This window comes from Osmerus mordax, chromosome 26 (genome assembly GCF_038355195.1).
Source record: "Osmerus mordax isolate fOsmMor3 chromosome 26, fOsmMor3.pri, whole genome shotgun sequence".
Taxonomy (NCBI): domain Eukaryota; kingdom Metazoa; phylum Chordata; class Actinopteri; order Osmeriformes; family Osmeridae; genus Osmerus; species Osmerus mordax.
The window spans coordinates 1,632,016-1,659,029 of record NC_090075.1 but is presented as its reverse complement, the minus strand read 5'-3'; the positions used below and the strand labels follow the sequence as shown (position 1 = coordinate 1,659,029).

Genomic DNA, 27,014 nt, shown 5'->3' with positions numbered 1-27,014 from the left:
GGAGGAGGAGTAGGAGAAGGAGATGGGGGGGGAGGAGGAGGTGGAGAGAAGGAGGAGGGGGGGGGGGGGGAGGAGGAGGAAGAAGAGGAGGAAGAGGGAGGAAAATTAGCTATTTCTTCCTGGTCTGCATTAAGGGTACCCTCTCAGGGTGTGTACCGAGCGTTCGTGTACCTGTGTGTGTGTCAGACATGCATGTCTGCCCCGTCCAGATGAACACCGTAGTAACGTAGGGAGCACACTCCAAGAATACTAAGTGCCAAACGTGTTTTGACTTTGACTGAGCAGGATAGTTGGCACAGACGTGTATAGCTTGACATGATGTAGCACATAGGGGGAGGAGGGAGATATGAATTCTGTGTTTTCGTCTCCCTCCATGATCAGGGTCATTCTCAGTTTTTTTTGATTCTTTGTTAGATCTTGAAGACATAGGGACTGGTGTGTACTGTTTCAAGATCCGAAACAGACCGCTCTCATGAGAGACTGCTTCAGAGCACTGAGAGGCAGGGTCTAGATCCTCACCTCTTCAGATACAAAGTCGAGCTTCTGAGAGGTTGGAGACGTGATTTGATGTGTGTTTCATAATGGCTGCCAAATCTCTGCAATCTGCAGTTTTTCTGCAGTGTCATGTTGACCTGCGGGTCACTCAACCACACGTGAACCAACCTTCCTCAGTTCCTGTGTCCTTAACACACAAGAGGATTACAGGAGAGAGAAAAAACACAAGTCTTGACAAAACCGGCGGCAGAGTTGTGGACCCCCTGTGCAGTAGCTCCTCTCTGGACGGAGAAACAGGAGGCAGCAGGAACTGAACGGAGGTGTAGTCATGACGCTGACATGACCACTCTCCACAGCGAAATCGTCTCGTGTGCGAGAGAGAGAGAGAGGCGCTCCTGAATGCTACAACAGAAGGTCTTCTAAAGCCATTTTCCTGTACATAGAACCAAGGGTGTCTCTAGGTGAGCTACCATCTCCGTGTTCTAACAATGAATCGAAATTTTAAAAAAACGGACCTTGGTACACAATGTGATGCAAATTCCTCAGAGGTAGAGCCATGGTTTATTTACGTTTTGTTGTTTTGTCGATTACCGTGTAACTCGGAAACACAGTTGCTCTGTCAGTTTTTTTTGTGTTCACAGTATTCCAGCTCTGCGTCTGTAGCTGAATGATGAGGATCAGTGTTTCCCCTACCATTATATTAGGGGGGCGCCTCGCCCCCCCCAATGCCACCCCCCGCCCCCCCTGGAATAGTTCTTATGTTATTTATCTTATTTACACAACGGCATGTCATTTCTGCCCCCCCCCCCCTCAAAGCAGTAACCCTAGGGGAAGCACTGAGGATGATGATTATAACTGTGATGGTGATGAAGACGGTACTGACCATGTTGATTAGTCAGATTGTTTTGATGATGATGATGATGATGATTACCACGGTGATGAAGGTGAAACTTGCCTGTCTAGGAAGTGAAGAATGCTCCGTCAACATTCCTCTGTCATCTTCTCAACTTTTTCTATCTCTACGTTCTCTCAGAAGAAGAACAGATGTTGAAAACTCCACCAAACCAAATTGACAGAGTATCCTTTACCGCTCGATACGTTTCTACAAACATATACTCATCTTTATTAACCATGAAGGGTTCCCACAAAAAAAAGAAAAGAGTGTACTTCTAGATCACGTGCTGTGTTGTGAAATTGTTTCGTTTGACATGTTTTCTGAAATGTGAAATAGGACAAAATGTGTCGGAAATGTGAACTTGTCTGTTTGGTACGGACTCTCAGCTTTGTCAAACATGGGACAGAGGTTCTCTGGTGTGTATATGTAGTATATAATGTATAAATAAAATACATGTCTTTAACTTATTGCACAGTTTCTACTGTATTTTGATCTATATGCCTGTTTATAACTGACAAAAAGAGTGTTTGCAGACCTGTGTCAACAACCATTAAAAAATGAAATATCCTCGTTTTTATCAAACGTGTTTAAATCACACTGGGTTGCTGCTTCTTATAGATCTGTTTATGATGATGTGAAGTTGGGCTCGTTTATACTGTGAAGATGTAGACCAGGTGTTAGCTGTGGTTTAGAGTGAGTGTCTGTGTGTGTGGGGGTGTTACCTCCTACTCAGAATAGCCAGGTGAGAGACCTTCAGTAGAAGACTTCCAGGCAGTAGGTGAAATCTCTAGCTTGTTTGTCAGAGCTGTATCCATGGGCTGGCTGGTTGTGATGACTGAGAAAGGTGTGTGTGGTGTGTGTGTGTGTGTGTGTGTAAGAGAGAGCAAAGGGAAAAAGTGTGTGGGTGTGATGGGTGAAAACAAAGATGCCAGGAGAACATTGACTCAGACATGGACTCCAGCAGCACAGCCAGGCTCAGTCTGGAAACAAACATTCTAGAACGTTTGGCTCAGACGCCGGGAGTTCTAAAACCACGGAAGAGTTCTAGATTGTTCGGCTTGGACATCGGTCGTTCCGGAACGTCTTGCTCGGACACGGAGTGTTCCAGAAGGTCCGGTTGCACCACGAGGAGTTCTAGAACACCTGACGCGGCCGTGCCGAGGAGGAGGATGAATCTGCCCCAGGCTGGAGTTGTTGTGTTCGTCTGGCTGGCAGCGGGCGGGCTGTGTGTCGGGGTGGACTCAAAGGCCTCGCAGGATGTCTCCAGACCATGTCTGGGATCAGGGGGATATGGAAGTGCTTGTGAGGACCTTCCAGCCTCACTGGGGAAAGGTAGGGAAGCCTGTGTTGTTTGCCTGTTTCTAACAATTCTAGGATTTAGATATGTACAGTGTGGATACATAAATGCATACAGCAAATAGGATACCAAAGCATTTTCTGTACAGAATGTTGCTGGTTGAATCGCATTCTATTGGGTGTATTTCCGGAGCAAATACCTGCCATCGAAGGCATTGGGGTGGTGTTGTGGTGGCTCTCTTGTTCGTGAGGGGCGCCACCCTGACAGGACAGGTGTTGGATGAGGGGCTCCACAGTGACAGGACAGGTGTTGGATGAATAAGGGTACACACCTTTTTGATACTTCAGAGAGGAGAGATCAGCCAGGGGAAGTTTCATACGTTGAGCTTCCTGCAGGTCTACCATCACAACACTCACTTTCCTCTGACATAACCAGCCATCACAACGGCCGCCATCTTGTTTTCTCGTTGGTAAGGAGAGTTAGGGTTAGGGTTGACCTGAGCCAGGTGAGATTCTTGTGGTTAAAGCCCTCTCGTGCCAGTGGGATTACGAGGAATACCACAAAGAGTTTTTTCCATCATAAACAAATGAAGATAAACAAAATTCAGATGTTGGCTTTAGAGGGTTTTTTGTTTCCTTCCAGAGGTGGATCTGTTGACCCTCCTGGAGATGCAGTCTACAGACCACTTCAATGTCTCGGTCAGCCAGGACGACAGAGGGTGCCCGACCTACAACCTGGGAGAGTACGCCACACTTCTCCTCCCCTCACACACCGCCTTCGGACCGCAGTAAGTCTCACAGCCAGAGTAGGTGGAGAGCTGGGGAGGTCAAAGGCTCAAGTGAATCACAAGAAGCTCAAATGAATCACAAGAAGCTCAAATGAATAACCCTAATGCTAATCGTGTGTTAAAACCTTTTGCTCGTCCATAAACGTTTTCGTAACAAACAAAAGATCAGAACTTGAGAAAACTTTAGCCTAACTTTAGGACTGTGTAGTTGGGGAGTCAGATATGAGATGTCTGACTGGTGATATTTTCCCTCTGCTTTGGTGTTCAACTTGAACTTGATTGTTGACATTTGGGGTACCGATTCTGACTGAATGTGTCAGCGTTGTGGTAAAATCTGCGTCAGCTTGTGAAATGAATAAGGCACTCTTTCCACTCGGACTGGCCAGGGTCAACAAAACTACATCACTGACCCTGTCCTTAATCTGAGCGAGGCGTGAGAGATGCTGTGTGCTGGTTGTCCCGTTAGTTTTCCCAGCGAGCTGAGTGTTGTGACGAGGCTGCGTCTGGAGCGTCAGTGGTCAGACGAGAGGACGCTATTGGCTGTGCTCGGGGAGAAAGGGGAGGAGCTTCTGCATCTCACGGTGGGGCCCATATACATCGCCTTCATCAGCACCTGGAGCCAGCGCTACGAGTACGGAAACACACGCGCAAATCTACATTATCTCCTCTCTCTCTCTTTCTCTCTCTCCCTCTCTCTCTGTCTCTCTTTCTCCATCTCTCTCTTCCTCTCTCTCTCGCCCCCTCTCTCTCTTGCTCACTACACATTCTCTCTCACCCCATCATAACTCGGGAGTCAGGTGGCTGAGCGGTGAGGGAATCGGGCTAGTAATCCGAAGGTTGCCAGTTCGATTCCCGGTCATGCCAACTGACGTTGTGTCCTTGGGCAAGGCACTTCACCCTACTTGCCTCGGGGGGAATGTCCCTGTACTTACTGTAAGTCGCTCTGGATAAGAGCGTCTGCTAAATGTCTAAATGTAAATGTAAGGGTCATGGGTTCTCACCCCATCATAACTCCCCTGTGTTCCCCAGGTTCCCAGCATCCTCTCTGTGGGACGGGGCGTGGCATCACCTGTCTGTGTCCGTGTCTCTGTCCGGGCTCCGGGTCTACCTGGACTGCCTCCTGCTGGACAGCGCCCCCTGGACGCACTCCCCGGGCATGCAGGTCCACACCCAGGGCCTGACTCTGCTGGGCGGGGCCTCCCAGACGCAGCATACACCCTTTACCGTAAGCCCCCGCCCTCTCCACCCCCTTCCAGGTTTTCAGACTCCCGTGCCACATTCCTCACCTGGGCCCCATTCCCTCAACCCCCACCCTTCAACACCTAACCCATCCCCGCCACCCCGCCCTGGGGAGGGAGGGGGGTGCCCCGGGGAGGAAGGTAGAGAAGTTGGGGGGGACTGGGGGAGGCAGGACAGTTCAATGTGAAGTTCAATTGCAAGTCAACAAAGTATCTGAAGATGGATTGATTGATGGCACTAATCTGACACGGCTGACTCTTGCTTGACAGAAGTTCATCAGCAACATCTGTTAGATAGCTCAGCGTGACGGTTTTCTGTTTGTTTGGGGGTCATTTTCTCCCCTGTGTGCGGACCGCTCCTCTGCAGTTTTTGAGTGTGCGTGTGCCGTCCAGTTGTGTCATCTCTTGTGAAGGTGTGTCCTTTCTTGTGTTTACACTTGCGCCTGTGTGTGTTTGCCCTGTCTGTGTGTGAGAGTGTGACGTAGCGACTGTGGTCTGGGGGCCGGGTTTTTTTTGGGCGTGGAGAAGTGTGTGACGATTCTAGCAAACTCTGGTTTCATTTCCAAGGAGGGGTCTGTTCCGGAGGGAGGGAGGGAGAGAGGGAGGGACTGAGGTTTGTCAGAAGGAGGTACAGCTCGTCCTGCAGTTAGACGTGTCTGACTTGTCTGCAGCCATGCAGGGCTCCATCCTGACTCTCCTGCTCCTGTGCTGCGTAAGTCCACCGTGTGCGACCTGTGTGTGTGTCTAGCTACGTTGCCATGAGAATACGTTCCCATGGAAACGGTAACAGTGTTTTCATGTTCGTCCGTTAGCCGTGTTACCGACGGTGAGTCTGAATTTCTGCGTGTCTGTTGAGGACATCCGCGTGTGATTGACTGCAGTGTGGGCTTGGCTGGGACAGGGGCTGTTGCTGTGGAAGGGCTGTTGTTGTTGCTTTGGCCTGTGGTTCTTTGATACCCCTCGACCTCCCCAGGTCTGTAGGAATGCAGGAACAACCAACAGACACAGCTGTAACGGTGTGTCGTAAAGGAGACGTCAGACTGTCATCTCATCGAATTGCACTGTCTTTGTCATTTAGATTCAAGGCTTCGTTGGAGATTCTTAGGCCCAAGGCCTCAAATGTGGAAGCCGTGATCCTAGCGCGCTACCTAGAATGCTTGGCAACGTCTCTCAGCATGATAGTGTGGATTACAGAACACAGCAGCCTTCAAAAGATGGCCGCCCGATCTGTATCTTCTTCCTCTAAACAAGCTAACTGCCCTTTGAAACCTCAAGTCACTGCGATCCGTTTGTCAAGGTCTCATGTGAGTGTTTATCTACAGAACTGCATCGTCACCCGCCCGTTCTTTCCCCTCGTTATTTCTCTGGGGTTTACATTTACATTTACATTTACATTTTTAGTCATTTAGCAGACGCTCTTATCCAGAGCGACTTACAGTAAGTACAGGGACATTCCCCCGAGGCAAGTAGGGTGAAGTGCCTTGCCCAAGGACACACCGTCAGTTGGCTTGACCGGGAATCGAACTGGCAACCTTCGGATTACTAGCCCGATTCCCTCACCGCTCAGCCACCTGACTCCGGGGATGCTCCGTGTGATGAGCCGTGTGGCCTTGTGGCTTCATGTGGTCGGTACAGGGTGAACCACAAGAGGCTCGGCATGCCCTAGAGCGGCCCTGAGCCCTTTATTACACATGCCTGCGATCGTATGAGGGAAAGGAACGATTTTCACATCGGCCAGGGAAATGTCATAAATCCTTGGTGTAAAAAAAACGTCCTTCCTCTCGTGTCTGTGAAGACGGCGGTGTTTGCTCCGCCAGGCTGTGGGATGATGAGAGGCCGAAGGATGGTTGCTGGGTGTAACTCAAACACAAAGTCTTGGCCTTAATCCTTGACCTTTGAACTTGACCCCACGGCACAGTGCAGTGGGATGGATCACAAAACACAGTGCCTAAACGTAGACTAATAGCAAGACTTTTTTGCTAAATGTTAACCTGTTTTTCTATATTTCGGTCTGTGGTTTTTCTTTCAGCAACACATTGCTTTATGTGTTAATCCTGTCATTACTCTCGGAATCCAGGCATCTTCACTGGAAACCTTCCTCTTTAATCACTGCCTGGGTACAGTTTTAGATGTTTTTCAAAGCTATGACATGCATATGTTAATTCACTCCCTTCTTTAAAGAAGCTGACCTCTTTCAAGGAGCTGACCTGTCACGTGTCTCTCTGAGGGCAGCAAGACAGGAGACAGATCCAGGGTTGAGGTAGAGACCGACTGAGAAAGACAAACACAAGATTCTGAGAGTGTTGACTGAGCCACATGGTTGAACTCACTTGCGTCAAACGCACAGATAAAACACTATTCGAAGACACTCACCGGTATTTCAGTGTGTTGGATTCCTGTCTTGTCTATTCATTTTCTTCCGCTATGCACTTCCCGGGTATTTGCAAGTAGTATTTGACCCAGATACACTTCCTAGCTGTAGGCTCATCTGACGTCTACACAGAACATGACCTAGGGTCACACCAGGGTTCATAGGTCAAGGGCTTGTCTCTGGGATGTTTGTACTGGTTTCACTATTTTCACCTTGTTTTGTAGAATTAACATTCTACAGAGGATACAACATAAGGCTTGTACTGAGGTACTTTTCTGGCTCAGGTTTTGACAATGTTGTTATGGCATTGTTGCTCTGCCCGAACAATAAAAGCCAAAACATCACTCCTGGAGCTTGAGAACGTCGTCTTTACTTTAGAAAAAAGATTGACTGTTCAACTGCCATCTGTTGTAAGCACGTTACTGGGAGATAGTGTCACTGAGTTCTGCTGGCTTCGTGTTTCCTGAACCTGATTGGTTGGGACTTCAGGAAGTAGTACATCCATTGGATGAATCATTCTCTGTTCTCTCCCCAGGACCAGCCTTTTGGTTTGATGTTTGTCTGTTCTGTGCACAGGGCTCCATTCAGCAGATGCTCTTCATCATGGGAGACCCTGCAGCAGCTGAACTGAGCTGCCAGACCAACAATTCCAGCTGCCTCACTGCAGGACACACACAGGTACACTGCCCCCTACTGGTACACTGAAACACTGGTCTGTCTGCCTGCCTGCCTGCCTGCCTGCCTGTCTGCCTGTCTGTCTGTCTGTCTGTCTGTCTGTCTGTCTGTCTGTCTGCCTGTCTGCCAGATGCCACATTAGGCTCGAGCAGGCTGTGAGGTTTACGAGACTGTAAAAATTAGTTTTGCCCAAAGGCTCGACACAATCTCCTCTTTTCAAGTTCCGGTTGGATGTTTTTACTGGATATCTTCCTTGAATCCCTGAAGCACATACTGTTTAATGACCTTTTAAGTGCATACTTAAGTTCTTAATTACATACATTACTTTTAAATTGTACTCGGCATGAAGGCACAAGCTTTTCCCAAACAGTAAACTGACGTCCTTATCAAGCGTTCTCCTGCCATGTCCTCTAGGACGTTCTCTCAGGAGATGCTGGGGAGGCTAGAACCTCAGCAGCACTAGAACGTTCTTCAGGGAATGAGTTTCTTCGTCTTGGACCAAAGAACCAGACCGCTGCTGACCAGAACCATGTCAGGAGAACCGGACATCAGGACCAACTTGGACCACCTCCGTCTCCAGGCAACCAGACTTCCAGAGCCAGGACCCAGACGGGGGCCCACACACTGAGACAGGCGGGGGTGATGCTGTACGCAGAGACGTCCAAAACCCTTTCTAACCTGACGTCCTCCTTGCACCAGGATAAAGCTGCAAACGTCGCTAAGAACATTTCTTCCGTGACAAACCTGGAGATTGGTCCTCTCAAAACAGCAAAGCTCCACATCTCTGCACCTGATAGGCCATCTGGGAATGGTTCATCCAATGGATATGCTGCTTCCACAAGTCCCAACCAATCATGGGGGAGGAAGGGGCTGCAGAGGACCAACCAATCAGCCTCCTCCAACATGTCTGAAGGAGTGCACCAGCCCTTCCCAGCGCTCAGAGCCACGCAGAATTCTACTGCGACAGACATTTACCCATCTGAGGTAGTAGAGACTGCTATTGTCAGACCTGTGGCTTTCTTAGAGAGTCCCACGCAACCGGGATTCCTGGCTGGAGGATTTGGTGTCGCTGAGGGTTCCATAGGCCCAAGTACAAGCTCCTTTGTGGGGGTAAAAGATACACAAATCTCCCCTGGATCTGAACTAACCTCCGGACCCACCAGGGAGACGGGGGTTGTTCATCCCACCCCGGTGGTCGGTTCTGGGGATGGGAAGAGGCTGGTTGGGGAGGACGGGGGGGAGGTGAGAGAGGACGTGTCCCCTCTTCCTCCCCTCCACCAAACAGGAAATGTCAGTGTCGCCGGGGGGAGAACCGAGGAGAGGAACGCTGTTGCACGGAAGCAAAACCCCCCTCGTCTCCCTGACAGAGACACCTCGTCGGGAGCTGGAATACCTCAGGACACGAGCTCACCTCAGAACGGGACAGACGTCTCCGTCACAGGGAATAACGTGACAACAGCCGTGAGCATGGAGGAGACCGCGATGGAGGTGTCCCTCCCTGCAGGGCCAACAGAGAGGGCTGGGAGTGCCGTGCCTCCGGAGCCTGTCACAGAGACGGGCACGGAGGAGGACACGGAGGAGGGCATGGAGGAGGGGAGCCGTGAGGCGACAGGGAGGGAGGACAAGAGGGCGATGGAGGGAGAGACCGGAAGAGAGGACATCAACTCTGAAACTCGTGAATCGACTTTGGACTTCCTGCCGGAGGTGACGTCGCAGCAGCAGAGCCAATCAGAGGTCGACATGCACATGAGACACGCCCACACACCGAGAGGAATGGGGAAGAAACCTGGACTCAGAGGACTAAGAGTAAGACACAAACTGCTTATCTGCTACTTTCGAAGCAATGCATTAGATATAATATATGTATTATTGCATCCAAGTGAAATTGAACACCCTGTTCCTCCCGTTAAAAATATTCTTCTGAACATTAAAAGTGCCCAGAACATACATTTATCATATAGAACTCGCTCCAAAACATTACGTAAATCCACCTGTCACTAGATCTGATGGCCATTGTGTGAAATTGGGTTTCTGTGGAGTTATTGAGTTTGTCTGATGGAAGAGGTGAAGGCATGGGGTCATTTACATCAGCTGGAAGTGCTTTATAGATGGGATCTGGAAAGAGAGAGAGAGAGAGAGAGAGAGAGAGAGAGAGAGAGAGAGAGAGAGAGAGAGAGAGAGAGAGAGAGAGAGAGAAAGGGGATAGAGAGTGAAATGAAGTTTGCAGGTGGTCATCAATTTGGTCTGTCCACCATTTCTCTCCAACCCTTCGCAAGGTGGGCTGGAGGAGTAAGCTGAACACTTGAGCCCCCTTCTGGTAGAACAGTAGTAGTGCATCTGTACTGTACTGCATGTACTGGTAGATACATTGGATTCCTCACAGCGATGTTATGCTACAGTCATTGTTTTGAGAAGTAAAAGAATAATCCATTTAAATACATGATACATTTTGAATAATGAGCACCATCCTTCAAGATCGTTTTCAATGTTTGTGATAATGATGCCGTGGATTTTGATGACATTTTTTTCATAATTTGTTGATTGATCAGTCAAGTTAAGTTACAAAACATGTCAACAGCAGCTGAGAATCATAATCTTTTACGACTTTACATTACATTCATCCCAATTAATGTTAGATGATGACATTTTAAGGTAATCGAAATCTCAATTCAACCTTAACAAGATAGAATGAAAGCAAAACTTGACCCTGCTGACATCTCATTGCCTGCCTGTTCCAGGGCCTGCAAGGTCCTCCAGGATTACCAGGGCTGCTTGGACCTAAAGGAGACAGAGTATGTGCCCCTGAGAACAGTGTGTGTCTGTGTCTTCTTACAGCGTGTGTTGTGGCAGTGAGTGTGTGGTGTTTTCTGACAATGTGTGTGTGTTGCGTTCTGACAGTGTGTGTGTTGCGTTCTGACAGTGCGTGTGTTTTATTGAGGCAGTGTGTGTTGTATTGAGGCAGTGTGTGTTGTGTTCTGACAGTGTGTGTTGTGTTGTGGCAGGGCAGTGTGTGTGTGGGGTTTTTCTGACAGTGTTTGTTGTATTGAGGCAGTGTGTGTTGTGTTCTGACAGTGTGTGTTGTGTTGTGGCAGGGCTATGCTGGGGGCATGGGTAGGACTGGGAGGACTGGGTACCGCGGCCCTATTGGTCCACCAGGGATGCCCGCCATTGTTGTGTTCAAAACCTCAGAGGAAGAATGGGAGACCTTCAAGGTAACACCATGGAGGGGAAATGACTCTTCACCTGCTGTCTGTCTGACTGATGATGGTAAAGGCCTGCTCTAATGTTTTGTTTACTTTTGTTCTCTTACAGAAAAAGAAAATCTACAAGAAGCTGGTGTCAGCGTGGCCGGTAGGGGTCTTTGTAACTTGTTGTCCGATTCAGGTGATCTCGACCATTTCGTTTTCCTGACACTTTCGTTGTTTTTTTCTTCTTAGAAACTCAAGGGTTCCCCAGGGCCCCTCGGCCCCCCAGGTGATGCTGGACCACCTGTAAGTAAACAACAACAGCTCGTTCAGTACTGTGTACATTCAAAGATATTCTAGTGGCTTCATAGCACGAGCTGGGTCATGTTATGAGATCAAGTTTTGTCCTGAAGAAAAGCATTGCTTTTTTATAATTCTTACATATTTAAAGTAGAAAAAGTACATTGAAGCCAGGCTGCAGTTCCCTCTCTGTCTAGCTGTAAATAGAGACAGATTGCTCTTCCATTGACAGCAGAGATTATTTTCATTTCAGGGACCACCTGGGATTACTGGGAAGCAAGGAAGGAAAGGAGATCGAGGGAAAATCGTAGGTATCTCTGTTTTATCTGCTCTTGAACAGAACCCTCGCTGGGGTAAACTAACTAACTTCAGCAAAGGATGGAGGTTAGAGAAAAAAATCCAATTTCCCCATGTTGGACCAAAGGTTGTCCAATCGCGTAAGAGAAGTGAACCTGATGACCTATCTCCAACAAGCTAGCCTTCCACCTCAGCCTTCACACTCTGGAGCAACACTCCCCAGGCCAGCGCCAGTCTGTGTGCCAGTCCCCCTGTGCCAGTATCCCTGTGAGCTGCAGGGCTCCAGACAGACAGAGGCTCTAATGGCGCCACTCCGAGCTGCAGAGTGGGCACACATCGCCAGTCTCAGTGCCAGGAAGAATCAGCTCAGTGGAGGTGGAGACACCTCCACCACTGTGTGACTCCTGTAGTAACACAGGAGGACATTGGTTGGCATGGAAGAGGAGAAAAGGACTACCTGTAGTAACACAGGAGGACATTGGTTGGCATGGAAGAGAAGAAAAGGACTACCTATGTTTCCATGAGTAAACATTGTGGTCCAGTACAACCCACTATCCTGGCCCTGTCCTGACCATGCGTGCAATGGTGTGAGGAAGTAGACAAGTGTTTGTGTGGGATATTTTCGTGTGTGTTAGGTCTTCCTGCCTGCGTGTGTGTAAGTGCGTGCGTGTGTTGTGTTCCAGGGGATTCCCGGACCGTTGGGAATGCCAGGCCCTCAGGGTCGTCCAGGGAGAGATGGGACTCCGGGCAAGGATGCTGAACCAGGCCCTCAAGGGATACCTGGAGAACAGGTGCGAGAAGCTGGCAACACCGCTCAGCTACAGGACAGATCTGGTTCTAATAGAAAATCCAAAATGGTGTACTTTGTTTATGTAGTTGTATTTCTGGATTTCTGTACAAAAACACAGTAGGCATGTACTTGGGGTGAACTTGATTTGAAACTTATCATTTCATCCTACCAGGGTCTTCAGGGCTACAGAGGAGAAAAGGGCAGCAAAGGGGAGCTGGGTGAGTGGGTAAGAATGGCAGGGACTTCTACTGTAACATGAACTAACCCCATTCTCTACAGCCATGCAGATGTAGCCTAGGCATTTGTACAGCTGTCTAGCGATTCCCAACCTGTGGGCCAAACCAATGAAAACTAAAGTATGAAAAATGAAAACAAATATTTGAGTTACGCCAGTGGGTTGGGAAAGGCCGTGGTTGATGCCTGTTTGCGTAAAATGCTAGTGCTAGTGCGCCAGGTCCTGAAGCTGAATCTACCATTATCTCGTAGTAAGAAGCCAGTAACGTGAGGTGATTTTCATTCCCAGGGTTACCAGGGGGAACCCGGGCCCCAAGGAAACAGAGGACGTAAAGGAGAGAAGGTTAGATTAATCTGCTCCTGTTCACACGTTGCTAGTCTCTCAATCGCTAAAGATACAGAATCATGATACAGAATCATGATACAGAATCATGCTAAACTTGTTTGATTCCAGGGAGACAATGGAAGCAGGGGTCTTAATGGGATCACTGGCTACATCGTGAGTTATGGTTACCTTAAGCTTAACTGTATCATAGTTCTGTCGTTAGACACCACGTGTTTAACAAGGTAGAATCTAACGTGGAACGTCTTCATTTCCAACAAGATGTTCTGACACTGAACTCTCGCTGTCATGTTCTTAGGGAGTACCAGGAGCTCGAGGTCAGAAAGGGTTCTTGGGAACATCTGGACCACCGGTGAGTATCGACCTATCGGCAGCAACTAGGTTGTGACCGACTTCTAACCAGGTTGTAACGAGACATTTCTCTGTTGTTTGACAGGGGGATATCGGTGCGCAAGGGTTTGTCGGATCGCCGGGCCCGCCTGTAAGAGAAGCAGCTCTTCTTACAGATTGGTAGCTTCAGACTTGACATTTACATTTAGTCATTTAGCAGACGCTCTTATCCAGAGCGACTTACAGTAAGTGCAGGGACATTCCCCCGAGGCAAGTAGGGTGAAGTGCCTTGCCCAAGGACACAACATCAGTTGGCATGACCGGGAATCGAACTGGCAACCTTCGGATTACTAGCCCGATTCCCTCACCGCTCAGCCACCTGACATCCTAAAAGCTAGCCCAGATTGATGGCATCTCCTGTAGGTAAAAGCTACTTATTTGCTTCTCATCAGGGTAAAATGGGCCCCAGAGGAGCGAAAGGCGTTCCGGGAGTCAATGGACCTCCAGTAAGAAGTGATTCACATATAGTAGATCCAGTTTTTGATTTTGTTGGCTTGTTTATATTAGCAGCTTTGCATGCGTTAGCTTAGCATCTTAGCCAAATTAGCGTCAACCGCTCAGCGTGTGTTTCTGCAGGGCCAGCCAGGTGATGCGGGCTTGAGGGGGCATCCTGGACCACAGGTGAGTCAGGAAGGATTGAGAGTTACCTGTTCTCCATTAATAAAATGCAGAATAACTGCTTTCATGCAATTCTTCAGTACACGGTTATTACAAATCAGACTTGTGTGTTTTCCAGGGAGAGCCTGGTCCTGATGGCCCTGTTGGCTTTCCAGGGGTTCGAGGACCACAGGTAGGTAGGACCGCAGAACAGTATCTAACCTCGCTCCAACATCAAAAATATGATCATATAATATAATAAAATACAGGATTTTCACAGAACTTTACTGCACAATACAGATGTATTGCAGCTGAGGCAGTGCTTTTGATTGATTGTAGATATGTATGCAAACTTGACAGTTGGAAAACGTTCTATTGGACATAAACTGTTACAGTTGATGAGGCTGAATTTGAAGTTTCTCCACAGGGCAGCCCAGGAGCAGAGGGGCCCCCAGGTCCTAAAGGAGATCCTGTAAGTGTCAACCCCTAAATCTCAGTCATCATACTTCATCATACTCCCAGTTGATATCAGTGTGAAATATACATCCATGCAACCCAGATATTTTGCTAGTTGTGGCCAAATGAAGTGTCTTAGTGTGTGTTCTCCGTGGTGTTCCACTAGGGGGCAGCAACAGGCAATGAAGGGGAAATAGGACACCCTGGGATTCCTGGACTGAAAGTAAGACTTCTCATCACACACACACACAAACACATGATCACAGAACAGGACCAGGAAGTTTCTTGTACATTACAATGCTTTTTTCTCTCTTTTCAGGGGGCCAATGGGAAGCCAGGAAAACCTGGACCTTCAGGTGATCCCGTAAGATTACTTAAAGCAATTTTCTAATTTCCTATTGACGAGATGACTGGAAGTTCTTCCAATGTAATCAAATAGGAATGTTTCCATCTGTTCAGTCTCATCGCTGCCCTATGTCGTGTTTCAACTACTTGTTGACTTGTTGCTCTTGTGGTTAGTGGTAACTGTTTTAAATTTTTTGTACTCGCCGTGATATATTGTTTTTATTATTGTTGCTTGTTTTTTCCACAGGTACACTTGCACGTATAGCGGTTCATGTTGTTTAATTGTAACTTGTTTAACTACATGCTCTTATGGTTCTTCCCTTTGGCACTTACTTTGGTTGTTCACAATGTGTGCTTCATGTTTTGGCTACTCGCAATGTTTTGTGGCTATCTTGTTGTTATGATCAGTGACGTATGCACTTTGTAAAGCTCTCTCTTGGAAGTCGCTTTGGATAAAAGCGTCTGCTAAATGAATAAATGTAAATGTAAACTACCCAGCTAAACATGTTCACATGTTTTCATGTATGCATCTGTTTACCTTCTCGCATTCTTACTTGTGTGTGCGTGTACATGTATGTGTGTTTTTAACGTTTATTTATCTCCAGGGGATCAAAGCCAAGAAAGGCGAGAAGGGCGATTCAGGATTCGAAGGAGACACGGTAGGTGTCAGTTCCCCTCACTCCGCCCAGTCCACTGGTGTCTCTGAGAGTCCCTCATGATCCCGTCCTTCTCTCTCGCTCTCTGCAGGGCCCCACGGGCCTCCCGGGAAGGCGTGGCTTCAAGGGCCGAGGCGGGGCGTCTGGTCTGCCGGGAGATGTGGGCCCAGTAGGGCCTCTCGGGGCCACAGGCTCTGTTGTAAGTTGCCTGTCTGTCGATTGGAACCCACTCAGAATTTGATATAGATTCCTCTTCCTTTGTGCTCTTCTGAACGGTTTCGATTGGTTTGACCGTCTCCAGGGTTACGACGGCATCATCGGCGAACAGGGGAAGCAGGGAGGAGACGGGATGAAGGTGAGAGATATCTCGGCAACGGAGGATTCCTCATGGTAGAGCAGACTTTTTTATAAAATCCTGCACACGGGGTCTGTTCCAGGGTGACAGAGGTCCTCCTGGTGGCCAGGGCCTGCTTGGACCCAGAGGAGACAAGGTGAGGGAAGAGACTTGCCTTCTGGTGTTCTGGAACCTGTTGAGTTCAAGTTCTGTTCAGATCTGTTGTGTTGTGATGCGTCTTCATCACGTTCTGTTGGTCTGTCAAGGGTCGAGATGGTCGGATTGGCTTTGCTAGTCTACCTGGACCTTTTGTGAGTATCAGTTATGAGAAATCAGTTTTTTTCCAGTTAGTCTGGTCAACAGCAGCCTTACCCTCCACCCTCTGTCTCCACCCCCTCCACCCTCCCCCCTCTGTCTCCCCCCACCCTCCCCCCTCTGTCTCCACCCCCTCCACCCTCCCCCCTCTGTCTCCCCCCACCCTCCCCCCTCTGTCCCCCCCTCCCCTCTCCAGGGGTTGATGGGGAAGCCAGGAGAGAGAGGAGCTGAAGGAGAACCTGGTATAAAGGTTCCTATGTACCTACACTTCTTATTCACAGACATTCTCAGAACTAGTTGGAAGCACTGCTTTTCTTTAAAAAAATATTTTTTTAATGTATTTTTGTCTTGTCTGTTTTTCATGGTACTGACCTGAGCAAAATGAATTGCTGTAGACTACAGCACTTAATATTGCAATCTATAATCTGTCTTGAACGAGGACGTTTTTTTTTCTGCTGACATTGAACTCCTCTTCTTAATCTGCCTCCTGGACTGTAACCCCACAGGGGAGGCCAGGGGTCCCAGGGGTCACGGGGCCTAAAGGGTTAAAGGTGAGATTAATGAGATTAACTCACTTTCTAACTTGACTGAGAAACATCACTTTGCTGGACTGTAAAGCAAACAACATATGAAACAACATCTCAGCTTTTAGAGATGGAGAAGGTCTTTATAACACTGTCTCTCATCCTATGGTCTTTATAACACTGTCTCTCATCCCAGGGTCTTGAAGGTCTTTTTGGAAGCAGGGGACAAGATGGGACTTACGGAGCACCGGTGAGACCCCTTTCATTTCCTCTCTTTCATTTATCATTGTTCTCAGGTGTTGTTAACAGATGCAGTTTGTAAACAACCCTTGGTATCTCTCTTCTCTCTCTCCTCTCTCTCTGTCTCTCTCTGTCTCTGTCTCTCTCTCTCTGTCTCTCTCTCTCTCTCAGGGACCCATTGGCCCGCTTGCAGAAGATGGGAATCCTGGACCAACAGGACTAAGGGTATTGTCTATCTAAATGTCAAAGCTTTAAAAGTTTGACGCCCTTACTTAACATGGGGGTTCCTCAATAAATGTTCACGTTGGAGGGCACAGATTTGACCACACTCTATGTAAGAGTACCCGATGTTTGATGGTGGAGGTGGTGTGTGATGTCAGTGAGTGATGTCATCGTCCCATGTGACAGGGAATGCCGGGGAAGACGGGGTCTCCGGGCGTGCAGGGCACCGTGGGGACGAGTGTAAGTGTCACTCCCTCACGACCACACCCACGCTGTTTCCACGGTACCCCGTAGACATGTTCCGGTCCCACTCTCGTTTCCTTGAGGTTTGCGTCCTGTGAGCGTGCTTGTCTGAGTGTGGTGGTGGTCATGGGTTTGTCTTTGCAGGGGGACCCAGGAGGCAGGGGTATATCTGGGAGACCTGGGAAGCCTGGAGTCAAAGTAAGTCTCTGGAGTTTGGAGTCAGAGCGGACTCTACTGGAACAACAGTACGGCTCCTGTTGTTGTCAAGCCAACTCCTGTCCATGTGTCCTACAGGGGGTGAAGGGGAAAGAAGGTCCAACTGGTCTTCCAGGAAACCCTGGCCTGAAGGTATGGATGACCACTTCCTGTTTATTACTCCTCGACCTATGACATGGGAAGTACTTCAGGGTTAAAACACTAAAACCTGAAACAGTGGACCTCTCACATTCTCTTGCCGATGACTAGGACTGTGACATCATATTTCTATCGTTGGCCCATACTGTGTTTGTTTTATCGTTACTTGCAGGGAAACCGCGGTCTAGAGGGGCCAAGGGGCGAGCAGGGCGGCCCAGTGAGTCGAATCAGGGGTCTGGGTTCCGAGACAGTGTCTTTATCATGAAGGCTGGCTGAAGGATTGGTCAGTAAACTGAACATCTGCTCTGTTTGTGTTGCAGGGCGAGCAAGGCGCACCTGGACTCAGAGGATATAGAGGAGCTCTTGTATGATTCATTCACTCCCTTCTTCTTTTGTTCGTTCATTCATTCCGTATTTTCATCCATTCATCCATCCATCTAACCCTAACCATCACCCTCATCCATCCATCCATCCACATATTTGTTGATTCAGTAATTTGTTTCAGACTTCCCTTTCATTCATTCATTAATTCACGATGGTGACTGAGTGCAGGGCCTGCAGGGGAACATCGGGCCGTGGGGAGGTTTGGGGCTCCAGGGCCCCCCGGGAGGCCAGGGCCCCCCTGGACCTGGGGGCCCCAGAGGGGTGGCAGGCTACCCAGTAAGTCCCTCCAACATCTTTCACTGCAGAGATTCAAGTACAGAAATATTAGTTATGCTGCTTATGCTTAAAACAAGTACATTTGGTTACCAATACAGTTTTTAGTTGATAAGATTTCTTAAAATACTGTATCATTTATTTAAATTAAGTCACCAGATAAGCCATTTATACTAGAAACAAGACACAACACATCTAAATACAAGATTATCACACTTAGTTACATTAGACAGATCTTTCTACCTCCCTGAAGTAGTAGAAGGTGTTTGAAGAGGTTTTTCTACTCAGACTAGGGATCTCCTGCTGATGAACTTGGTTTGAGCCTGTTGAGATGTGATGTGCTGCTGTCTTCCTCCTCTTCCTCCTTTTCCTCTCCTTCCTCTCCTTCCTCCTCTTTCTCCTTCCTCCTCTTTCTCCTCTTCCTCTTCCTCCTCTCCTTCCTCCTCTTCCTCCTCTTCCTCCTCTTCCTCTTCCTCCTCTTCCTCTTCTTCCTCCTCTTCCTCTTCTTCCTCCTCTTCCTCCTCTTCCTCCTCTTCCTCTTCCTCCTCCAGGGTAAAGACGGACCCACAGGAGCCTCTGGGGCAGCTGCCGAGAAAGGAGACACGGTAGAATCATGTCTCTGCCGTCTAGTTTCAGATCACCTGGGTTGTTTTGCGTGATGTCTAATCAGGGCTCCGTTTCCCGTGTTCTTCCATCATGCAGGGATTCAAGGGTGCTGTTGGCCAAAAGGGAGTTGCTGGTGTCGATGGTGAGGAGGTATATTGATTAGACTGTATTGATTATTGATTGTAGATCAGTTTAACCTTATGCTGTATGTTGGATAACCCAACAAATTCTAAGCATTTTCTGTACGATCTGATGATTTAATTTGACGAGAGTTAATTCCACTTTGGATCGTCTTTGGGAATAGAGATATTGAAAATGGTTTGTTGATGAATCATGATGATATATAAGAAAGGTGCAGTCTCTGTGCTTTAGGGGCCTCCAGGACTGAGGGGCCTAGAGGGGCCCGCAGGGAGAGCGGGACCAGCTGTGAGTGCCTGTTTATAAATCCTGTATTCTTTCATCACGGTAGCCTTGTTGAGATGAAAGGACCCTCTCTCAAAACGCGTCCGCATCGCATGAATACGAAATCGCCCTGAATATGGATCATGTAAATACAAAATTTATCGGGCTGTTCCACTGAGTGCGACAGAACTAATGCGGTGGGATTTCCTGTTCCTGTTTAAGGGTAAGAAGGGAGAAGTGGGACCTCGTGGGGAGAGCGGCCTTAAGGGTTTCCAAGGAGACCGAGGTAAACAAGGAGTACAAGGGTCCACTGGAGCACCAGGGAAACAGGTAGGGGGCTCGTCCAGAATAACAAATCGCAATAGGCTGCCCACCCAGGAAGTGTTTGGACAAGAGAGAAGGCCATTGGCCAACACATGTCCTGCCTTCCTGCGTCTCCAGGGTTCCAGGGGTTCCCCAGGCGACAGAGGGAAGCAGGGCGTCTCAGGACTGAAGGTGAGTGACATGCAAGCCATACCTTTCTGAAACTCCAATCTCCATACATATGGCAACCAAAAATTCAGCTATCACATGCGTTAAAACTAGCCTGGCCCCATCAGATAACACTAACCACTCTAGCCAGTGCAGTGATGCCTGTTTCCTCTATGTTAGGGTCAGCCTGGCAATAGAGGCTCGTCAGGTCTTCCAGGGCGATATGGAACAGGGGGGAGTACAGGACCTGGGGGCGCCAAGGGACAGAAGGGCATCCATGGACAAAGGGTGAGTGGCTTGCCCTGTTAACACAGTCGTTCTCTCATGTAGACTGCTTGAAGTGAATGAGATGGGATAGGATGGATGTCTAACCCTTGTTTACAATGACGTTCCAGGGTCCTCCAGGAAATCTAGGCCCTGCAGGTTTAATAGGCCCTAAAGGAACACGAGTAAGTATTTACCTGTTTCACAGTTTTACATTTACATTTAGTAATTTAGCAGACGCTCTTATCCAGAGCGACTTACAGTAAGTACAGGGACATTCCCCCGAGGCAAGTAGGGTGAAGTGCCTTGCCCAAGGACACAACGTCAGTTGGCATGACCGGGAATCGAACTGGCAACCTTTGGATTACTAGCCCGACTCCCTCACCGCTCAGCCACCTGACTCCCCTGTTTTCCAACATGGGAAATAATGGAAGATCTGAATGGATCTTCTAACACATGTTAACACGTGTGCATGTGATCTCCTGTCCTCAGGGTTCACCTGGAAAGAGGGGTGCAGATGGTAAAGATGGAAATCCAGGACCAAAGGTGAGATGTACCTTTCAGTTTGATGTCCGCCTTGTTCCTACAAAGTGCCAACCTCCTGTAGGTCAAAAGGCATGTTAATGATGATGCCTGTGTTGCTGTGGGTGCTAGGGAGATTCTGGGGAGAAGGGTTATCTTGGCAGTAGGGGTGAGAAAGGAGAAATGGTAAGTACCTCTGTTTTTCTGAAACCTAAATAAGCAATTTGTGAGAGTGCAGTTGGTTTAAATCTTTGCTGTCAGTGAATTAGTATGTGATGTTACGGATGGTTTTCTCTCCCAGGGAGCGGCAGGTCCAATGGGGCGGAAGGGAGGCACCGGGAAAAGAGGCAAATTGGTAAGAAATACAGTTATGTTCTTCAAATTGCCACATAAGTGTTTTGAACACGTCAGAAGGTGCTTGCCTTCATGTGGGTGTGTTTGTAGGGGACCTTGGGAAAGAAGGGGTTCGTGGGGTCAGCTGGAACGAAAGGTCGACCAGGACATACTGGTCCCCCAGGAGAAGAGGGAGACATAGGACCCGATGGGCCAAAGGTGAGAGGTCATCATCTCTTCATGGATGACAGGGTCTCATAACAGTCTGTCAAATGATGGCTTCTAACCAGGTCCTTTCTTTGAAGGGATTGGACCAGGGCCCAGGACAAAAAGGGAGTAAGGGACTTCCTGGAAAGCCGGTGGGTTTAATTCATGATATTATCCTATTTTCCCATTACACGATAGAGACAATTGTTTTGTGTGCGTGGAAAAAAGTTTGGCACAAAATTTAACAAAAAAGGTTTTAAAAAGGTTTTCATATTTGTTTTTCCAAACTTTTTTTCCTTTTTCTAAAACGTTGTTTCTCGCACAAGAAAACAACAATCTTTTTTGTACTACAAGAGTTTTGAAAACAAAAGTTTACAAAAAAAAGTTAATAAGGATGTGTGAACCTTTGCCATCTCCTTCTAAAAGTATTGAGAAACTGTGTTTTTCAATTCTTAGGGAGCACCAGGACCTGTGGGAAAGCCTGGCTCTGTAGGAAGACCTGGAAAGCCAGCAAGTATCCAATTTAGACACATTTCATATAGATCCACATTCACAGAAAATGTGATAGCAAAGCTGCTCTGATTCCCGATTACAAGGCACAGTCTAGTGTTGGTCTCAATGGGTCGTGTTGGGTGGGGTTTGTAATTTTAGGGTCTTGCTGGTCTGGATGGCTTGCTGGGAGTTGAAGGGAATGAAGGAGACCCGGTAGGATAATATTCTGTTCAAATATCCACAATCACAATACCTGAAATAAATTCATCTACATTCAACCGTGTGCTCTAACTTTCCCACCCCTCTCCGTACACACCAGGGTGATATCGGTTACAGAGGAGCCTCCGGAAGAACTGGCCAAACTGGCAAGATGGTGAGAGACATGCATCATCATACACACATTCTTATAAGTGACATTTCTTCGTACGAATGTACCATTGAATGTTGCAGGGTCAACTTGGACACCTTGGACTGAGGGGGAACAATGGAAGCCCTGGATCCAAGGTAGGGCTTATCTGGGAACTTTTGTTTAAAGATTATTTTCTGGTGGAAGTTGTTACCTGTGGAAAGCAGTGCACTGGTATCTTCATGTTGCTCTACCATTGTGTTCTCCAGGGGGATTTTGGACCGAAAGGCAAACGTGGACCCCCTGGACCAGCAGGGCCGAAGGTATGCTCATAAAACCTTCCTACTGCAAACACATCGAGACACAAACTAAGAGGAACTGGAAGCTTGTTTCGGTGGCTGTTTAGTTGGATGTTTAGATGGATGTTTAGGTGGATGTTTAAGTGGATGTTTAGGTGGATGTTTAAGTGGACGTTTAAGTGGATGTTTAAGTGGATGTTTAAGTGGATGTTTCCAGCGTGAGAGTAAACTTCCTCCTGTCTTCATCAGGGTCTTCCAGGCCTGCGAGGAGAGAAGGGGGATATCGGCCTCTCGGGGTCCAAGGTACAGCTCATGTTTCTGAGGAGCCGCCTTTTCCAGATCGTTGAAAAGTCGTTTTTGTCTCAGATCCATGATTCTTTATGTCCCTGTTGTCAGGGTCAACCTGGTGACAAAGGCCTATCAGGAAACAGTGGAATTCCTGGACGCAAAGTAGGGAACTTTTGCATTCCAATTTCAGCACACAAGAAATGTATAGTTGTGTAAAGTGTGTGTCTAAGTGTGTGTCTAATTTAGAATGTAACTGGTGACAAATGAATGATGATATCTATACACATCTTCCATTTTGTGTAGGGTAATCAGGGCTTGATTGGGCCTAAAGGAAGAATAGGTCCAAAAGGTCTACAGGTGAGTTAGCTGTAATGCAGTTCTGTAATCTATAGTATCTATAGAATGGAATCAGGGATAATTCCTGTCAGGTCTTTACCTGTGGTTTCTGATGTTATTCAGGGAGTCATCGGCCCACGTGGGCCGCCTGGAGGAAGAGGGTCACCTGGACCTCCAGTACGTGACTTCTATTTCTTTTAGAAAGCATCATTTCAGCGCTTGATAATCACTTCCTGATACGGAATGTTCCGTTTTTGATCAATTTAATTGTCTGCTTTCCAGGGCCTCTTTGGGAAAAAGGTGTGTTCATAACACTTTATGGTTATTAACGGGTCTATTTCCAGGGCTTTTTGATGCATTGGTGTGTGCAGAAGGATTGCTGACAGTGTTCTGGTTTGTTAAGGGGGTGAAGGGCGTGCAAGGATTGCCTGGAGTCAAGGGAGAGAGAGGCCAGAGAGGACCACCAGTGAGGATGACTTTAATTTAATTCTTTAATTTATATCTGCAGCAACCAAAGGTTTGGATAAAAAATGAACAGCGGATGTAATTATAATTGTAAATTATACATTGAGGCTTTTGAAACATTTCTTTCACAGGGTAAACCTGGCGTACCAGGTCCACCAAGATCTGGATTGAGATCTGGACCACAACTCTTGAAGAAATCCACACCCATGCCTAGGCCTAGCACCAAGCTAAACCCTGGGTCTGGACCACAACCGGTGCCCAGGCCTAGCACCAAGCTAAACCCTGGGTCTGGACCACAACCGGTGCCCAGGCCTAGCACCAAGCTAAACACTGGGTCTGGACCACAACCGGTGCTAAGGCGTGGATCAACAACTGGGCAAAGACCTGAACTAAAAGCAGGGATCAGATCTGGGCGAAGACCTGGATCTAAACCGCTTCCGATACCTGGGCCAGGAGCTGAGCTAAGACAAGGGCTCAGACCTGATCCAAGACCTGGTCCAAGACCTGGGTTAAGAACTGGGTTAAGACCTGGGTTAAGACCTGGGCTAAGACCTGGGCTAAAACCTGGGTTAAGACCTGGGTTAAGACCTGGGCTAAGACCTGGGCTAAGACCTTGGCTAAGACCCAATCCAAGACCAGGAACTAGACCTGATCTAAGACCAGGGGTTAAACCTGGGCAAAAGCCTGGACCAAGATCCAAACCTGACCCCAAACCTGGACCCAAACCTGGACCTAGACCCAAACCTGGACCTAGACCTGGACCTAGACCTGGACCCAAACCTGGACCTAGACCCAAACCTAGACCTGGATTTAAACCTGGACCTGGACAAAGACAAAAAACTAAAACCAAACCTGCTCCAATTTTTCAAAGAAGAGGACCTTTAAAAGTTGGTACACGATTAACCCTCATTCTGCTGATCCATTCATCTCCTGTTTCATACTATATTTACAGACACAGTATGGTGTGTGTGTCTCACCCTCCTTCTGTCCCTTACGTGTTTCCAGCCACCCCCAAGCACTGTGACCCGAGGCCCACCAGGGCATCTGGGTGACCAGGCCGTCACCGGAACCTTCGGCTGGCCGGAGGGCACCAGGGACAGCCCTGCCACCACCTGTCACGAGCTGGGTCTAATCCACCCGCACCTGGAGGACGGTCAGTGGTTCAGACCAGGGGCGTCGAAACGGGGAGGGGGATTAGAATGATTCTAGGGGCACTGGTTAGACAGGGGGCCCAGCAGAACCCCATACTTCCCTGTGTGATTTTGATTTTAGGGCCCCGAGTACAAATTAGCCAGGGGGCCCAGAAACCCTAGCGGTGCCCTTTGTTCAGACACTTCAGACTAGGGTTGCTGTTGATAAGGATCCTGTGTTGTTGACGTTGTCCTGTTTCACCCTCTCTCCCTAGGGCTCTTCTACATGGACCCGAACCAGGGCTGTCCTTACGACGCCCTGCAGGTGCTCTGTAACTTCACCGCAGGAGGGACTACCTGCATACAGCCTGTCACCTCTCAGGTACGCTCATTCACTCTTACACCTGCTCAGGTACGCTCATTCACTCTTACACTGGCTCAGGTACACTCATTCACTCTTACACCTGCTCAGGTACGCTCATTCACTCTTACACTGGCTCAGGTACACTCATTCACTCTTACACCTGCTCAGGTACACTCATTCACTATTACACCTGCTCAGGTACACTCATACTGTCAAGTATCTGAATGTTTTGTCTAGGATATTGATGGCTCATTTCCATTTACTCTTTGAATGGCAGATTGCAGGAAAGTGGGAACCAGAAAAGAATAAATCGAAAAGTTCTGTTCAATGGATCAGTCAGATAAATAGTAGCAACAAGGTAAGTCTTCCTACAGTCCACACTGATTAGAGTAATGAGATTTTTACATGATGAAGATCTCTGATATGAATTCATTTGTCCATGCATCCTAGATTGAGTATGCTGGTTTAGATGTCGTGCAGTTGCGGTTTCTACGGTTACACAGCCACTCTGCCTCCCAACGTGTGAGCATAGGTTGCCAAGACAACCACGCCATCGCCAACACAACTGGCAGGCTTCACTTTCTTGGAGACACTAATACAAAGATTGGTTCGAAGCATATCACCGTGACCAGGAAAGGTTGTGAGGTGAGACCCAAAGATATGACAGAGGGAAAGGATAGCCAAGTTATGTCATGTAAACTGAATCACTTGAAATGCCAGTCCTTCTGAATTTAGGGATTTCCACGGCGAGTACAGTTCATTTCCTCACCCCTAGATGCCAGTCAACACACAGCAGACAATCTAATGCGTTACCATACATCACACAGGCCTTACCCCAGAGATCAATGAGCTGTCAAATACTTCATCTTGACTGGGTGCTACCCACAGGGCCTCCTACAATTTTCACCCTGTCTGCCTGTGTGTCCGTCTGCCAGGTGGAGGTGGAGTTGAGGGTGTGGGGGAGCTCCGAGCTACATCGGGGGGACATGGAGCTCCTTCCTGTGAGGGGCCTGGGGGTGGAGGAGAGGGGGGGCCAGCCCAGGGACCCAGAGCCAATCATCACCCTGGGCCTTCTCTGCTTCTTATAGCCTGACCCCTGGGGGAAGGCAGCTGGTCGCTTCTAAGGCGACGTCTTTATATAGGAGCTGGCTGCAGAGGGGATGATTAAGCAGTCGCTTGAATCTCCAATCTCTTCTGGATCCCTTATATCAACTGTCTTTAGTTCAGTCTCGTGTCTTGTGTTTATATTTTAGTCATGTATTGATGGAAACTTGCTTCCAATGTATTTTGGTTTTCAAAAGGAAATGGAGAATATAATGAAATTAAGGTAGAACTGTACTTCTGTAGTGTGGTCATCTAAAGCCTAAATAATTTGTGTTGCTGGCAACTCCTCTTACTGTCACTGTCATTTCAAACATTTGATATATATATATATAGGCTTTGATGATGTTGATGTTAATAGGGGTTGGCTTTACCAAAGGCTGGTATGGAAGGAATTTTGCTAGAGGGTCTGTAGAATATTGTAGTTGTTGTGTGTGTGGGTGGTTGTATGTGTATGTGTGTGTAACAGGGGTAATGCAACAGCATGGGGTGTGATGAGAATTAACAATGCTTGATGAGTTATTGATGATGCTGTAAATATGTATCATTCATAAAGAAAAAAAGATATAATATTGTGGGTGTTTGAGTCTGTGCATGAATTGTTTGAGACGTTTGTGTGTGTATATACTGAATTTAAATGTGTTGAGCTTTTATAAAGGCTCATGCCTGCTGAAGATTACCTGAAAATATTGATATGTTGGAATATGTGGATATTGTCTTCAAATTTTGTACTCTGTTTTACTGTCAAGTCACCCTTTTACTGTAATTACAACTGTTTCATGATATAGCACTACTGCAATAAAACATTTTACAGGAAGTCAACTGATTTCTGCTCATAAAAGACACTCACACACGCTTGCTGACAAAGAACACTGTCACTTCTGTACGCCGTTGCTAACTCATCATCCACAGCAAATCTTTATTTACAGAGGAACGAGTGGGCAGTTTCTTTAAAAAAATATATAAAACACATTTTTTCTTTCACAAAGAAAATGACCTTGAAGACACTTACACAAATTGAATTCATCACACCATGAGTCACGATGTTTCTTATTTGGGTTTGGGAAATGAGTGGGTTTCTTGCAAGAGAGAGACCGTTGCATTTGAAACTTACTTGACTGACTGTTCAGAGGCGATGAAAAGCTAAT

General features: G+C 47.7%; 1 protein-coding gene across 1 annotated transcript; it reads left to right on the top strand.

Moving 5' to 3' along the window:
• Nucleotides 1–2,340: 2,340 nt before the first annotated feature.
• si:dkey-21p1.3 (collagen alpha-3(V) chain) lies at nt 2,341–25,853 on the top strand. Its single transcript, XM_067229427.1, has 41 exons — nt 2,341–2,722; nt 3,330–3,474; nt 3,941–4,105; nt 4,504–4,699; nt 7,660–7,761; nt 8,173–9,564; nt 10,851–10,970; nt 11,071–11,109; nt 11,196–11,249; nt 11,819–11,937; nt 12,224–12,331; nt 13,206–13,259; nt 13,344–13,388; nt 14,034–14,087; nt 14,322–14,366; nt 14,517–14,529; nt 14,670–14,714; nt 15,301–15,354; nt 15,443–15,550; nt 15,653–15,706; nt 15,789–15,842; nt 17,173–17,226; nt 17,374–17,427; nt 17,524–17,577; nt 18,136–18,243; nt 18,792–18,845; nt 19,471–19,578; nt 19,690–19,743; nt 19,900–20,007; nt 20,476–20,529; nt 20,638–20,691; nt 20,807–20,860; nt 20,950–20,978; nt 21,857–21,910; nt 22,153–22,206; nt 22,432–22,485; nt 22,579–22,632; nt 22,930–22,987; nt 24,277–24,424; nt 24,677–24,783; nt 25,701–25,853. The coding sequence occupies exons 1-41, from the start codon at nt 2,341–2,343 to the stop codon at nt 25,851–25,853; spliced, it is 4,815 nt and encodes a 1,604-aa protein (XP_067085528.1).
• The last annotated feature ends 1,161 nt before the right edge of the window (nt 25,854–27,014 follow it).